At 38.1% G+C, this 16978-nt stretch overlaps 1 protein-coding gene and 1 long non-coding RNA gene across 2 annotated transcripts; one reads left to right on the plus strand and one right to left on the minus strand.

Annotated features, from left to right (window-relative positions):
- Positions 1-9868: 9868 nt before the first annotated feature.
- On the minus strand, positions 9869-11941 carry id3 (inhibitor of DNA binding 3). Its single transcript, XM_026944322.3, has 3 exons — positions 11545-11941; positions 11321-11407; positions 9869-10623 (listed from the first exon to the last, which is right to left on the minus strand). Exons 1-2 carry the CDS (start codon positions 11836-11838, stop codon positions 11351-11353), a joined length of 351 nt encoding a protein of 116 aa, XP_026800123.1. The 5' UTR covers positions 11839-11941; the 3' UTR covers positions 9869-10623; positions 11321-11350.
- Positions 11794-16596, plus strand: LOC117598228 (uncharacterized). Its single transcript, XR_004578920.2, has 2 exons — positions 11794-12505; positions 14579-16596. It is a non-coding gene; the product is annotated as an uncharacterized LOC117598228 (long non-coding RNA).
- Positions 16597-16978: the final 382 nt, after the last annotated feature.

Below are 16978 nucleotides of genomic sequence, written 5' to 3' on the forward strand. Positions count from 1 at the left end.
TAAGCAGCAGGGACACAGGAAGGCATTGTGGGGTGAGTCGGGGTGATGAAAATGTAAAAAGCAACACCATTAATGGAAATTGTAACCAGAACATGAGCTGAAATGTCATTTTCTCTTAAATAAACGCTTTCCCGGTGTATTACCAGTGTATCTCCAAAAAAAAAAAAAAAAAAAAAAAAAACATGGTGATGGAAAAAAATATGAAATGGGAGCAAAAACTTTTGCATTCCCCCGAGAAACTTTGCGTTTCCCCGAGAAACTTTGCGTTCTCTCACAATTTTCTTTGCGTTCTCTTTGCGAGAGAAAGCAAAAGTTTTGCAAGTGAACGCAAAAGCATTGAAATAGAAATATTCCTCCCATCTCATATTTCTTTCCATCACCATGTCCCCTTATGGGCTCCATATTTTTGAGCTCTATGAGTACGAGTTAAAATCATTGGGAAAAAAACATCTGACCTGTTCATAAAAGCATGTGTTTTGTTAGCAAGAAGCTAGTCAGCTAACATCGTTGATCATGAGTTTATGATGGATTTACTTTCTCAGAACAGTGGTCCGTGTTAAAGATTTAAGCAACTCTGTCTATGTTGATTGATCTGAAGTAAATACTGCTACAAACTCATATAAAGAGGTGAAGAGAGATTTTCTTTACAGCTGACGGTGTGAGCAGCCATGTTGACATGATGTCGTATACTGAACTCAGGGTTGAGGAGACTTTCCTGCCTTTCCAGGTAAGAATGTTGAATTGAGGGGCATTTTCATTGGCTTTTCCTAGTCAGATGTCAGAAATTCTGACACAGCATTTATCACATACTAGAACATCATCAAGAAAAGGAGGTATGGCTTACTTGATTGACTCTGTGCTCATCTCTGACACAAAAACTACCTAGTGAGAAAGTAGTACAAAAAGATCACACCTTATGAATGTATATTTGTAAGCCTGTTGTGCACTGTGTTATCTCAAGCTTATGTCTTTTAAGGTTATTGCTTTTCGCATTGTATAAGATAAACCCAATAAAGTCTTGAATTCTCTACGTGCACAATAAGTTGTGCTCCATGTTCCGATTATGCAATGAAGATCCTCTAATTATAGACCTGCAATTAAAGAAAATTGCTCCGTTCTGCTTACGGTCTCAGTCAGTATGATCTGGGCTTGTGTAGAAAATGGGGTCGCAAAAATAGAAACATTCTTCAAATTGAACATAAAATATTTTTCTGTCCGTTTCCATGTTTCGTTTACGTTTTTCCATTACCAGTAACGTATTTGTTTTGTGACATCCTATGCCGTCTGCCTATTGGTGGATTTTAGACGAGCATCTTAGCACTAAATCGGCTAAATCGGTGTGGTGAACGCAGCATTATGTGTTCTAAGCCCACCAAACTCAACTCATGGCCAAAGAATTCTTTAGCGATGTGTGACTCTTGTCTGCAACAACAAAATCAGATGAAAATTGTACAGCATAAAGCCAGCTTTAGGATTTCAGATAGTAGTGAGCAAAGAAATATTTGAAATTTTGTTTCTAATGCATTACACAAAAATATAAAGGCATCTGATTTATTTATCGTAAAAGATATTGCCTTTTAATAATACAAGTTTAGCAAAATTGCTTCATATATGGCCATGGGCTGCTTTATGGCTGCTGTTATTCAAGTTTTTTTTTTAATTATTTAAATTTTTTTTTTATTGCTTACCATAGATGCAGCATATGGAACAAGGAAGAAATATACTTGTGACATTAAGGCATGAGTAAGCAGCAGCACTTAATATGCGGACTCACTGTTTTCTTTGCTTACTTATTACTTGGATATCTTTCACCAGTAAGTAGGTGTTCTATCAGAGACGGTCTTTCTAAGTTCACCCACCTGTCATTACATTATAGCGTGTCTCATTTTTATGTAGGCTGTACAGTCATTTCAGTATGACATGGCCGTCATTTATTAACATCAACAGAGAAAAGTTGTCTTGATTTCAGATTAGATCTAGTTCCTACTTCAATATTACAATATTACAAACAATGCAAAACATATAAACCTAGATCAGTTTGTTACGTATTATACTGGATTAGACTTCTTTTGATAAAAAAGAAAAAAAAATAGGAATGTTTATCATGTCAACATGGTTATCTTATCAGGAATCTTAGGAATCTTCTAGGTCCCTCAGTAGCCAGAAGACAGCTGGAGGGAAACCACACACACACACACACACACACACACACACACACACACACACACACACACACACACGCACTATTCTTGTGAGGACTTTCCATTGATATAATTATTAACAATTAATGGTATGATACACCTAAACCTAGGTATAGGAATAGGAATGGTTGGAATGGTTGTATATATTCCTATATTCCTTTTCCACGTATTCCTATGCTTCACACAGGACTCTGTTTGAGGGACATTGCCATGAGAAGTCACCCTACACGTTTTACTGAAACCATGCCCATTGTTTTACATTCCTGCTTTTTTCTTCTGAATTCATGTCATTTTATGATATCAAGTCTAACCCTAACCCTAACTCTATCAATAACTGCCAGAAATGACTATGCAAACACTACAAGATCTGTCCTTTAGTTAGCCAGCTACTGACCTAGCTAACTGATTTATGTAGGGTTTTTTCTGTTGTTGTGTGTAGCAAGACTTCGGTGCCTGTAAACATCATTTATTAACTGAGTGAAATGTGTTTTAGAGCATTTCCAGAACTAGTTCACCACTTCACTTCACTTACAGTATTACTCAGTTATTTACATTAAACATATTATGTCTAACTACTATGTATTATTAACTACTAAGTATTATACAGTAACTAAGTGAAACTAATAGGAAAAGGTATGTAGTGACAAGAGTGAAAAGTGTCTGAACCCTGGACAGGTGTTAGCTATGCAAATTATGTATTTTTTCTGAGCTAGAAAATTAGTAATATTTCATGTAATGTACATATTTTATGTAACTACACTTTCAACTCTGATGTTTGAGCTCACTGTCCACCCTCAAGATTATAATTCTCTCACTGTTCTGGTCCCCTGTAATGCACTGCCACAGATAATGGCCTCTGGGTTTATCCACTTGTTTTAACTTGTCATGCATTCACACACACACACGCACACACACACATGCACATGCACACACACACATGCACACGCAGGTGCTAAACCAAGCTACAAAACATCTCCAAAACATCTTAAACAGTAAAATTATCTCCTTGATATAATAGACTTTTTCAAAACAAGGCATTCACAGTAAAAATCTACGAACAAGTGACAAATCTAAGGAAAAACCAGTGTTTCTGTTTTGCTAGTTTGGCTCCACTTGTTCCCTTAGAGCATACGTTTCCAGCTGTGGTTCTGGAGAACCCTCTGGAGAACATGCCTGATTCAACTAACCAGCAAATTCAAAACCATTCCATGGTTGAAATGGGTGTGTTAGAGCAGGGAAAACACTAAAATTTGCACGACAGCCGATTCTCCAAAACCTTGGTTGAGAATCTGTGCTGTTCTGGCACCTCGTGGTGGCCCAAAACCTTGCTGAGATGGTTTTTCCATTCGTCTTTATTTACTACATGAGGTGAACCCAATCAATCTTTTCTTGATCACATATTATCAAGTGTAAGTATCAATTGAATATCATAAAAGCTACAAAAGCTATCAGGATGTAGTTGTGATTTTCCCCTGGTGGCTATAACTGTGATCTACTGCAAAGGTTTAGTCCAGTATATATAGTGCTCAAGAGTCTCACTCACTCATTCACTCACTTTCAGGAACCACAGTATCTTGGTCAGGGTCATGGTTGATTGGCAACAATGGGTGTCAGACGAGAATAAAGCCTTAATGAGATGCCAGTCAATCACAGGACACCACACACACACACACACACACACATACACACACACACACTGGAGACACACAAACAGGAAACTGGAGAACCTGGAGGAAACCCGCATGGACACAGGAGAACATGCACAGAAACTCCACACAGACATTTTTGGTGGTTGGTCTTGAATGTGATGTTATAAATAAAGGTCGCATTTGCATAATATTTAATATTGTATTTGGTTGCATCAGAATGCTAGTCATCCATCCATTCATCCATACACACACACACATATATACATATATATATATATCACTAACTGCACAGAAATAAGAGCATTAGCACTGCTAAAGTCTTTTTTTTAAGCAATATCACTCATCTTCCTTTTCATCTTCATCTGAAGAGCTCTCATGTTTTAAGCCAAAAGTTATTTTCTTGAGACGTATCCTTTGTCCATGTCCGAATTAGCGACATCATCCTGCCATGTCCACTGATGATGTCGCTAACGCTAGTAATGGTTTTGAACTAGGAAGTGGAAGTTTATGTGGCAGATATAGACGAGTGGAGTGATATAAACAGTGAAACATGGTGGTTATAGGAAATATAGGCTTATAGAACGTATACACTTTTGGCTTATAGAACATATAGACTTTTGGAACGCCGCTTGACCAATCAAAGTAGAGGGCCGGAACTAACTGTTGGATAATCTTCACTAAGAGAATATTTAATAGCTGCCAAATGTCTTTTTTAGCTTGCCCAACTATAATTATCACTATTATTACTATGTAGTTTGACTGACTGTTTCATCTTACTAGCACTTATTACAGACCCTGTGTTAGTTGTGGCTCTGTCTGTTCTTCCTACTTACATCTCATACTTGTTTGTACATGTAAACGTCTTTGAATAAAACTCATATGAATAACTGAACATGCCATAACATGACGTAATCTGTGACTGGATAACCTGCTCATGGATTCTGCTCATGGATTCCTTTAAACCATACAGCTACATTTACGCAAGGCTGTCTTAATTCAGGGCTCAATCAGGCTAATACATGCTCATGTCCTCTCTGCAGGGAGGAGAAGAAGATTCACACAGAATATTGTCTTATCTCACTTAAACACAAAGAGAGCGTCGGGTCTGCCAGTGACACCGATAACTCCTGCAGTTCCCACCCTGCCATTTGCCTTAATGTGCATAAAACACACCCCACTGCCTCTCAGCCACAAACTGCAGTGTTTTTATCGCCTCTGTTAAATGAACTTGTCTGATTACTATCAAGGCTTACATGGTATGAGGCAGGGAAACAAAAATATTCACACAGGTTTTTACAAAAAAAAAAGGAAGACAGCTTTTCACTTCGGGGGCTTAACTTGTATCTTAACTTGAATACATACTAAACTATGAATTCCCATGAAAAAAATAAAATGACTATTACTTAAAGCCCCCGAAGTGAAAAATATAACTTATTTCATGTCCTGCAGCTTCAGCAGCGATTTCTTGCAAAGCTGATGCAGGACTTCCTGTTTCTGCAGAAACTTTGTGTGCTATTCTGCAAATTTACTTTTACAGTCTTTGCATTTAGCACATAGGTACACTGCAGTTATCCCCTTTATTAATATAACACTATTTACTGTCAGGAATTGGTAGTGGATGTAAATGCAAGTGCAGACAATTTAATGTACAATTTAGCAATTTAAAGTACAAGCAAAACAAATGAAACCATGAAAACAAGAACCATGAACATGAACTATGGGTATGAGGCAAGAAACATACAGACTTTAAGTGAGAACGTGGCACACAAGGCAACAAACGACAGCAACAACAGATGCTTGACAGTGAGGCACAGAAAAAATAGTGGTACCAACAAGGCATAAAAAGACACAGGTGAAAGTGGTTAGGGAACATGTGAGCGATCATGTGACATGCAGGGGCTGATGGGTATTTTAGCTCTGCGCCATTTGGTGCTACCATGACACTGACAGACATCAACAAATCATCACAATGAATATCACCTGAGTTTATCTCCTCCAGCTCAACTTGAGAAACACTTCATTAATGGAATATTTCCATGTTTTCACACTTATTGAAATGTAGAATATGTTTTCCATCTGTACATCCATAAGTGGCCAGTTCATTTATTACATAATGGAGCTTTCAGGATTCGATTTGTAATGTTTCCCATTTTCTCTCCAATTTAGTCATCAGTTCCCACCCACTAGCTCTGCCCTATCATATGACAGCTGACAAAGTCATCTGAGATCACTGATTTTAACTCATGACCAAGGAATTCTTTCACTCCAGATATCACACATATTTGCACAATATGTACAATTTATGTCTCAATGACCACGGGAGGTAGATTTTCACCTTCTGCTACTTCCAGCTATCCTTGAGTATAGTTTGTGATTTAAACCCTTGAGTGTTGTAAGACAGCACCCCATTGTGGTGATGATTTATTCATTCTACATATTCTTGGCATATGATTAACAGAGTCACCTCAAATTCCCTTCACGCAACTTTCCTCTTGCGATTAATCCACATAATCGATAATAATAATCAATTAATAAATATTCGAACTTTTTAAGGGCTAGAATAAGAGAATATTAGGAACACATATTAACCATGGCCTAATAGCAATTTTTGAGAACAGTACCTTGTAAAATGATTATGTGTGTGTGTGTGTATATATATATATATATGCTTGTGTTTCACCACCCAGAAAAGACTTCATGTGTTCACACACACACACACACACACACACACATATATATATATATATATATATATATATATACATACATATATACATATATATGAAAAACAGACAAAAAGTGTCATTATATATATATATATAAAATGACACTTTTTGTCTGTTTTTCATTACATTTAATGTTGTAGAATGTTGGTGAAACGAGGTAGTTCCTGTTATCACTCACATTACTATAGCTATAAACAGTCATACCCTCACAGTCTCTCTTTTGTTCTCCCTCGTGTCTCACTTGTCACGTCACAGAGAAACCACAAACCCCTCCATCCTGATTACTTTCCCAGTTGGAAAACTTTACAATTACAGGTTTACCTCTACAAACTGCTATTACAAAGCACTGAGACTGGAGACTCCTTCCAAACATGGCAAATAAATTCATCACATAAAAATTCACCATTTCAACAATTACACACATTTTTAGTTCATGTTGAGTCAAGTGGGTTTTTATTGTGATTCCTCTATATAGCTTGTATACATTGGAATGAAATGTCGTTTCTCCAGGACCATGGTGCAACACAGAAGAGTACACAAGACTAAAGTGCAAATACACAACAGTGTGAGACGAGTGCAGGACAAAGAATACACAGAACAGGACAATAAATACACAGAATATGGGCTGTAAACTGTGAACTATTTTGTAGTGTTGCAGGAATAATTATAGCACGTTTTAACCACGTTTTTAAAAAATTATTTATGTGGCACATCCCCCATACATGCGTAAGTTATTATTAAAGAAATAACATATTAGAATGAGTGAATTAATATAAACTATGATTTGCCTTGAAGCTGGTAACATGATCAGAGCTTCTGTTATAGAAAATTAATCAACACTTTCTGACCAATCGAGTCATTAAATACCTTATGTTGTCTCCATGACTGTTGCAACCCAGAATCAAAATTTCACACATTTTCTAAAGTCAGGATCCACTAGCAAATTAAGGAGTCATTTACACAGCCCTATTCTAAGATGAGCCTCATCTACTGTGGCCAGATGCGCAGTAGTAGTAGTGAATCGCCCCTTGGCCTGCTACATTTCATACAGTCTCTAAAAGAGTTCACTAGAAAATCAGAATCAAGATGAAATTGCCCATATTAGTTGGCATCTTTCTACAACCTCTTACCAAGATCTTTTAAATGTTCAGTCATAGTCAAAGTGATCGGACCTATGCTCGTGTTTCACCACCCAGGAGAGACTTCATCTGTCAAGATTATACAAATCTAGTCCTTGATTTACAACTGCTAGGCATTTAATAATCTGTATAATGGAAAAAAACCTTCACTGACATATTGTACATGTTCTGATTAAATCTATTAATATAAATTGCACACAATCTGTGCAAATTCTGTTCCAAGCAGGAATGTAAAAATAGAAGTTACAGCATTAAAATATTAAATGGAGGCAACTGGCCCCCTCTACTGAAGAACCACAGTAATTACAGACTTTTGAGCATTTAACTGATGACAAGGTATGCTGATGATTGAATGCACTGTTTCCTGATCATTTTGTTTAATGTAAAAACATTCAGTCCATGTCATGGTAACCATGATGCTACCATGGATTTACTATGGTGCTTAAGGATAACTATGTTTATATATTTAACCATGAAACTGCTATGGTTGTACTACACATATGGAATAGGTTTGTATAGCAATGACACTATCTGTATCTGGATCTGTTTATTGCATCTGAACTGAGCATGGCCTAACCCCTTTGTTATTACTATGTTCTCGGAAACAAGGGAAAACACTGGAAAGAACCCAGAGGTAGAAATGCCAGAGCTGTCAGCATGATCTGTGAATTCTGGCTCTGACTGTTCCTCAACCTCAGACACATCACTCAACTAGAGATGTTTTTGTAAATCCTGCTCACACAGCAGAGCACCTGCCCTTAATGTTTTCTAATGAATTTAGTTGGTTCTATTTCCTAAAATATTCACAAGCTAGTAGGCTTTAAACCGCTGTGACCCTGACCAGGCAGTTACTAAGGATGCTGTAAATGCACCACACAGTGCTGTACATTCATCTTCTTGAATATGGTCTTTTTTTTGTCCCACAAGCATCATATCTGACAGCATGAAAGTAAAAACCGCTTTTTTGTTGTGTCCCAAAGGATCCTGGTCCTGATGCACACCTCTAGTCTCAACTAGATGCCCTGTGAACTTTTGCAGGCAAGCTTTCAAAAAAAACCCAAACAAACAAGCAAACAAAAAAAAAAAACGGTATGCATCTGTGTCAGTTTTGAACATATTATCTGTTCGCTCAGAATATTGTACTTAATTTGTTTGGTTACATCTTTAATATGGAAGTTATTGGACTTCTCCTCTGGCCATTATTCAGTCATTTTAAAATTGTTTGTTTACTCATGCATTGTTAAGTGGATTACTTATAAACTTAGGGTTGGAAATTTAATTTGAAACTTTGCTCACTCTCATTAGTTGCACTTCTCTCTCTCTCTGTGGTTAATTGACCTTTCTGGCTTACTTGTTTAGTGAATTTCAGGCAGCACCAGAAAAAAACTGGGCAGTAGAAAAGCTGCAGTATAATATGATGAGGACAGGAACACAAATGCACAGGCTGCTGAATCATTCACTGACCACTAGATGGAGCTAGATTATAACAGCTCATTTGATCACTCCTCTAGAATCACTGGAGCCTTTCTGTTCTATCTAACTAATGTCTGTGGCTATTTTTAAATAGCTGTGCTGTCTGTATTTAGAATCAAAAGCATGTTGTAAATATGAATCTTAATAACTATGGGCTTAAGTGCACTAGATGTGGTTATGAAATGATGTCTCCTACAGACTTTAGTTCCAAACAATGGAGACATCATAAACTGAGTCCATGATGCTGTCTGGACACTAGTTTCTGTTACAAAAGGTGGCAGTGGTGCTCAGCGGTTAGGGCACTGGACTAGGACGTGAGCTTGAATCCTGGTACTGCCAAGCTGTCACTGTTGGATCCTTGATTAAGACCTTTAACACTCATCTACTCAGCTCCATTTATAAAAAAAAATCTGCCAAATAAATAATTATAAAAGTAAATTTTTAAACTCAGTGAACACTGCTACTTGCATAAGAGTTAGCTGCTCAGTGAGGAATTTTTCACTTAAGAGCTATTTAAGAGCAAGCTAAATGTGTCTCCACAGCCGTGTCAGTCACGGCAGCAATGCATTATTCTCATTCACTGGTAAAGAACAAGCTACCCAATGACCAGCTGTGTGTCTCAATAGGAGCCTGAGCTTCAGCATTGTGTTGGATGGTAATATCAGACATGCACACTAGGCTTCATTTTCTTCAAGTGATTTATTTCATTATGCAAAAAAAGGTGAATGTATACAAAACACAACCAATGTGAGTTTATAAAACTCAGCAGTTACATATACAGTCTGCAGAAATGTAGAATCCCCACAAACATTTACAATTCACTCTATATTTATAGAGTTCACATTATAATCTGTCTATAATCAATACACACCCGACTCCACCAAAAAAAAAAAAAAAAAAAAAGAATATGTACACGTACTTAAATGTTAAAGATAATTTGATTTCTGCAACCAAATGGATTGGAAATTACTTTAAAACACTGCAGTGTTATCACTGAGAAAAGAGAGAGAGAGAGAGAGAGAGAGAGAGAGAGAGAGAGAGAGACAGAGAGAGAGAGAGAGACTCAGAGTAACTCGGGAATGTAAAGTGTGTGTTGTCCTAATTGCTTGGAAATGTAACCAGTCAGCAATACACAATGCCTGATTGTAGCATCACAAAAAAGAGGAATGATTGTATATCTAAAAAAAAAAAAAAAGAAAAAAAAAAGAAAAAACTTTAAGAGAGCTTTCCATCCAAACTTCAGAAATCTTCAGCTTTGGTGTGTTCAAGTGTCCAGTGACCAAAGACTGCATGGTTCGAGTGGGGTGCAGGTTCTTTTCCCACACTCTGAATAGCCGCACTCCTTGTGTATGTGTGTGTGTGTGTGTGTGTGTGTGTGTTCAGCCATTTCACTCCCTCTCTCTTGTCCATGAGTGGAGAAGTTTCTGTCCTGCACCTGCAACATAGATGGGAAAGAGAAAAGTGAAGTCAGCGCTCTCTCTTTCTCTCCTCCCCCTCAATCTCTCTCTCTCACACACACACATCCACACCCACACACACATACGCCCCCACACACACACACACACAAGCCATTCAAACTGCAGACAGTCTGGCGCCGGCTGGAAAACTTTCATTAACCCAAGCTGATAAGAGCTGGAATCTCTGCTCTCTTGCGAGATCATGTCCCGTCTTTAAAGTAGCAAAGAGCAACTTTAGAGTGACTACCCTTTCTGTTCTTTTTTTATTTACTTTTTTTTTGTATGAAATGCTTACTGAACAAATGAGTAGGAAGTGAGCTCATAAAAAATAAAACTGCTAAAGATAGAGATGTGAACTTCTTGAGATGTGACTGGCTTGATGACTAACTAACAGGAAGAACGTGGGCTGTTTTAACGTAAGTTTATAGGAGTTAACATTAAAAAATATATGACTCATTTTTGTCAAATAAGTGATAAAGCGATTAGAGCAGATGGTGTAGTGCAGAAATGCAAATTTAAGCATGGCAGGCAGACTGAAAAACTTCTTGAACCAAGAGAAATGTCATGAGAAATAGCTTTACTTTCCAAACCCTACTTATTATGCAGTAAGTACATGGGAAAAACAAGTATGGGTGAAAAGTGGGAGTGTGAAAACATCCAGGTTCAGAAACCTACCAATGGAAAAAAGTTGAGGCGCGCGCTCTTCTAATGGCACAGAGCTCCATCACTTTCTTTGGACAGGCTGTGCTTGATGTCTGAGCTCTGTCCAAACAGAAATGAAACACAGAAATTAATATTCATAAACATCACCAGGTCTTGCATGTCAGAGCCACATCACAGCCAGGATGGAGGAGGGAGGATGAAGGATGGAGGATGGAGGAAGGAGGATGGAAACTCACCTTCAGTGCCTTCAGCATGTCCGGAGCGCCTGTAGGGCTTTCCAGCGCGATCTGGAGATCGAAAATATAGTCGATGACATGCTGCAGGATCTCGATCTGGCTGACGGATTTATTCTGCGGGATGCTCGGGACCAGCTCCTTCAGGCGGGAGTAGCAGTCGTTCATGTCGCTCAGAGCTCCAACCGGCTCCTCGCTGGGACTCCGGCTCCGGCTGATGGACAAACTCTGCTCCGAAATACAACACACAGCCTCGTAGCAGCTTCTCACCGAGCGAACAGGGCTGATGGCCTTCATGTTTTCCGTTTTTTTTTTTTTTTTACTTTCTTTTTCACAACACAAAATCCAAGCGACACGGATATCCAGTGACTCGCAGCAACTCAAACCTGCTACACATACAACTGTCACCCTGCCCGCGGATTTATATAGCGTGCCCGTGTGTAGCTCCGCCTCTTCTCAAAATAAACAACCCGTCAGCCAATGAAAATGGTTCATGCAAATGAGGCGCGAGGCGGGTTCGAGTCTTTAACTGGTGATTGGTTGAATTGAAGCGTCAGTCAAAGGCAATGTAGTGGAATGAGGAAAGCCGCCAGAACAGAGCAGAGCAGTTTTAATAAACTAAAATTGCCGAAAATAATCTGGGTGATGAATTCTAGTGGAGATTTGAGGGCAGTGAACCCAAACAGCTCAGTGTCAGCAAGAGCAACGGCATGCAGCTGGAAGAAGAAGCACAGCTGGCTCTGTTTCTGCTGCTGTAGAGTTTTGTAGTTAAATGATCACCAAGGCCTGGACAGTTACTCAGCCTGAGGCAATTTTTACTCAAGCACCAGCTGAGGGACTGACATGCATTACACTTTATGAGCATGTTTCAGTGTCATGTTGTCTTCTGCATTCTTCTTTTTATTTATTTTTCATTTTTGCATGGATGCTTTTTTGGGTGTTATGTGTATATGCCAAAATACATGTAGGTACAGTTTGTATGTAGGAGACTTTTTATTACTTGCAACCTACATAATGTCAGTGCTGATCCTATCTATCTATCTATCTATCTATCTATCTATCTATCTATCTATCTGTCTGTCTGTCTGTCTGTCTGAATGTCTGTCTATCTGAATGTCTGTCTATCTGTCTATCTATTTTTCTATCTTTCTGTCTGCCTGTCTGTCTGTCTGTCTAAAAATAACAATATATGTGTTAACACCACGCCACACACACACACACACACACACACACACACATCCGCGTTATGGTTTAAACACATAAATCTGGTACTCCCATGGCCAGCAGACACCCTGGCGTCAGGAACGAACTCCCATGACAGACTACACACACACACACACACACACAGATACAAAGAGCTCATGCTTTGAGATAATAGGGTATATGGGTATATGTTATCAGACCATTTGGTTAGAGTGAATCTGCACTGTCCTGTCAGTAAGTTGAGGAGTGTTTAACATTACTCTGTGAATAAGTTAAGCAGCATTTAACATTACTCTGTCAGTAAGTTGAGGAGTGTTTAACATTACTCTATCAATAAGTTAAGCAGCATTTAACATTACTCTGTGAATAAGTTGAGCAGTGTTTAACATTACTCTGTCAGTAAGTTGAGCAGTGTTTAACATTACTCTGTGAATAAGTTAAGCAGCATTTAACATTACTCTGTCAGTAAGTTGAGGAGTGTTTAACATTACTCTATCAATAAGTTAAGCAGCATTTAACATTACTCTGTGAATAAGTTAAGCAGCATTTAACATTACTCTGTGAATAAGTTGAGGAGTGTTTAACATTACTCTGTGAATAAGTTGAGCAGTGTTTAACATTACTCTGTGAATAAGTTGAGCCGTGTTTAACATTACTCTGTGAATAAGTTGAGCAGTGTTTAACATTACTCTGTGAATAAGTTGAGCAGTGTTTAACATTACTCTGTGAATAAGTTGAGCCGTGTTTAACATTACTCTGTGAATAAGTTGAGCAGTGTTTAACATTACTCTGTGAATAAGTTGAGCCGTGTTTAACATTACTCTGTGAATAAGTTGAGCCGTGTTTAACATTACTCTGTGAATAAGTTGAGCAGTGTTTAACATTACTCTGTCAGTAAGTTGAGCAGTGTTTAACATTACTCTGTGAATAAGTTGAGCCGTGTTTAACATTACTCTGTGAATAAGTTGAGGAGTGTTTAACATTACTCTGTGAATAAGTTGAGCCGTGTTTAACATTACTCTGTGAATAAGTTGAGGAGTGTTTAACATTACTCTGTGAATAAGTTGAGGAGTGTTTAACATTACTCTGTCAGTAAGTTGAGGAGTGTTTAACATTACTCTGTGAATAAGTTGAGGAGTGTTTAACATTACTCTGTGAATAAGTTGAGGAGTGTTTAACATTACTCTGTGAATAAGTTGAACAGTGTTTAATACTACTCTGTCAGTAAGTTGAGGAGTGTTTAACATTACTCTGTCAATAAGTTGAGGAGTGTTTAACATTACTCTGTGAATAAGTTGAGGAGTGTTTAACATTACTCTGTGAATAAGTTGAACAGTGTTTAATACTACTCTGTCAGTAAGTTGAGGAGTGTTTAACATTACTCTGTCAATAAGTTGAGGAGTGTTTAACATTACTCTGTGAATAAGTTGAGGAGTGTTTAACATTACTCTGTCAGTAAGTTGAGGAGTGTTTAATACTACTCTGTCAGTAAGTTGAGCAGTGTTTAACATTACTGGAATTCAGTAGACTATCAGATCGCAGTGGCGGAAATATTTACAAATCACTGCGCGGTCATTGTGCATTCTAAAAGTGTTACTCCTCATCCCGAAAAACCCAAAAATAAACTCGTGAGAGAGAAAAAGAGGGAGAGAGAGAGAGAGAGAGACAGAGAGACAGAGAGAGACAGATCTCCAAGCCATCACCAAGCTTCTCCCTTTCTCTTTTTAACCCATGCATTTTTAGTATACTCTGAAGTGTGTGTGTGTGTGTGTGCCCCTCCCGCCCCACCTCTGTTCCCATTTTTCCTTTTTCTCACAATCCTGTTTTTGTGCAGGAATGCGCTGGCGGCCCAGCTGTGTGTCCTAGCCCGCTCCAGCTGTGTTGATCTAACGCGCGACTCCCAGACAGCCTGGCGCCAGCCTCGTGACGTCACCCATTCACGCGCTCCAGCGCTCTCCACCGGCCAGGAGCTCGAGCAGCAGCTCTCATTAGTCAACCGAGATGCCATTCAAGTGGGCAGCAACAAAGTCCCGCCCACATGGCGAATGTAGTGTCTACATGAGGACTTCTGAAACTTTTGTCATACTCTTTAATTATTTTTTAAATCTTTATTTAATGAAATTAATCCAACAATCTCAGAAATAAAGGTACTGAAGTGTGCTTTCCTTGGCACTGAGAAGGTAGTATCTGTATACCTATGAAAGGTAAATTGGACCTTAAAGACCACTGTAACTTTAGAACTAATTAAAAGTACACTACATGCACATTCCCAGGTAATAGTTACACACAAAAGATGTACTTTCGATGGTACCACCCCAGCAACAATGCAAAGTACAGTTCAGTACCTTTATTTCTTTAAGTCGACTCCTTAGATATTACACAAATTAGGTGCACTGTTTATTTACTGAGATCACGAAAACTTTCCACCCACAGAACAGTTAAAAGATCTGCATGAACAGCAGTTTAATTCAATATGACATTATTAATTCAAGCTTCATATTAGGAAATTAAACAGGAAATGCATTAGTGAAGCTGCCATCATTTTAAACACATTCAGTTAATCCATTCATTTATCATTGTGGTCAGGGCTGCCGTGGCTCCAGAGCTTGTCCGGAGAACACTGGCTGTACACCCTGGATGGGACACGGGGCCATCGCAGAGACACTATGCACACATATATTCATAATTTAGTGTAGCCAATCCACCTACCTGTCTTTTTTTGGGAGGAACTAATTTAAGAATACTAATTTAAGCCTTATATTACTTATATTATTACTGTCATAATTTAAAACCCATTCAGTTCAAGTAACCAAACAATTAGGCTTAGTTTTATAATAACAAAAAAACCCTATAATAAAAAAGTAATATTGATTGATCTTGATATTGATATCCACGTTGTTACATGGATTTTCAGAATACTGTATTAAAACTATTTACATTTATATCAAATTCTTTTTTCTGGAGCTCAACTCTGCTCATCTGTGGTGCTAAAGCTCTGCCGCTGTGTGCTATTACCCAATTTAACCCCTGAGTACAGGCAACAGCCTAGGGCCCTGGTGTGCTAAAGATTGCATATGCAATTAAGATTTAAGAGCAATGCTGTTCAGCATTCTCACAAAGCTATCACTGTGACAGCGTTAGCCTGTAGCACTCACCATGTTTACGCTGAATAATTAACCTTTTTACCTGACTGGGGTGTGGGCTCACTGACACTCGGATAGTGTTTTAGCATCCAGGGAGACTGTTTTCTGTAAACTGCCTGATAGCTGAGGCTGAGAAAAGCCTTTCTTTAAACATATTTTGTTATATTGTTGTGTCTCACCACTATCATGGTAATTGCTAGTTTCATCTAACATAATCATGCACAACATTTGTACCTAGCTTGAATAAATATCAAAATCACTTTTCTAATGTTATCATTTTACCTATATGTAGTTATATGAATAGTTTACAGTGTGGACTAACAAAACAAGTTAGATAATGCTTGATTAAAAAAAAGATTAAATCAAATGTTGTTAGCTTTACATTTAGCTACAGTTAACTCAGGGTACCCTTGTGAACCAGTGAAGAAACCTATCCTGGTTCTTTGTAGCTTGCTAATGTTTTCTAAGCCTATGTGATTGCAATATTACCTGTGCTTTGGGCAGGATGTAAATAATTCCTTACTAGGAAATTAAAAAGCAACTGTCAAATTTTGTACATCATTATTGCTTAGTAGATATAACAATTTGACTAAGCTGTAAGCTGTTGTTTTAGATAGCTTATTTAAGTAGCTGTTAGTGATTCTTCATTTCACTTGCAATATTAACCCTTTATTTGGCCTGCACATTAATAAAAGATGTATTTACTTGTCATGTATGCACTAAATTTATGGGACATTTTATATGGCATACATTGCTTGAGGAAAAGCTCTTTCCTCAAAGAAAGCAAGGGTGAGATTTTGGAATAAACTGTTTTAGGAAGTATGTAATCATAAAGACTTTCCTGTGCTCATCCCAGGACTCTTATTCACAGTCTGCTCCTCCTGAACATCCTTTCAACCCACTTAGTACTGTTTGACATTACAGTATACAGTTGTAAGAGAGTAATGTTTTAGAATCGCACTATCCAGTGTCACCCAGAAGAGGATGGGTTCCCTTTTGAGTTTGGTCCCTTTCAAGGTTTCTTCTTCATGTCGTCTTAGGGAGTTTTCCTCACTACTGTCAAATCTGGCTTGCTCTTTAGGAATCTATAT

Source organism: Pangasianodon hypophthalmus, chromosome 10 (genome assembly GCF_027358585.1).
Source record: "Pangasianodon hypophthalmus isolate fPanHyp1 chromosome 10, fPanHyp1.pri, whole genome shotgun sequence".
Lineage (NCBI taxonomy): Eukaryota > Metazoa > Chordata > Actinopteri > Siluriformes > Pangasiidae > Pangasianodon > Pangasianodon hypophthalmus.

Bases quoted from the DNA above. Each gene is read 5' to 3' on its own strand.
- id3 (XM_026944322.3), bottom strand. From the start codon at position 11,838: ATGAAGGCCATCAGCCCTGTTCGCTCGGTGAGAAGCTGCTACGAGGCT. The intron at 11,408-11,544 runs GTGAGTTTCCAT...CTGTTTGGACAG, and splicing joins ACATGCTGAAGGCACTGAAG to AGCTCAGACATCAAGCACAG.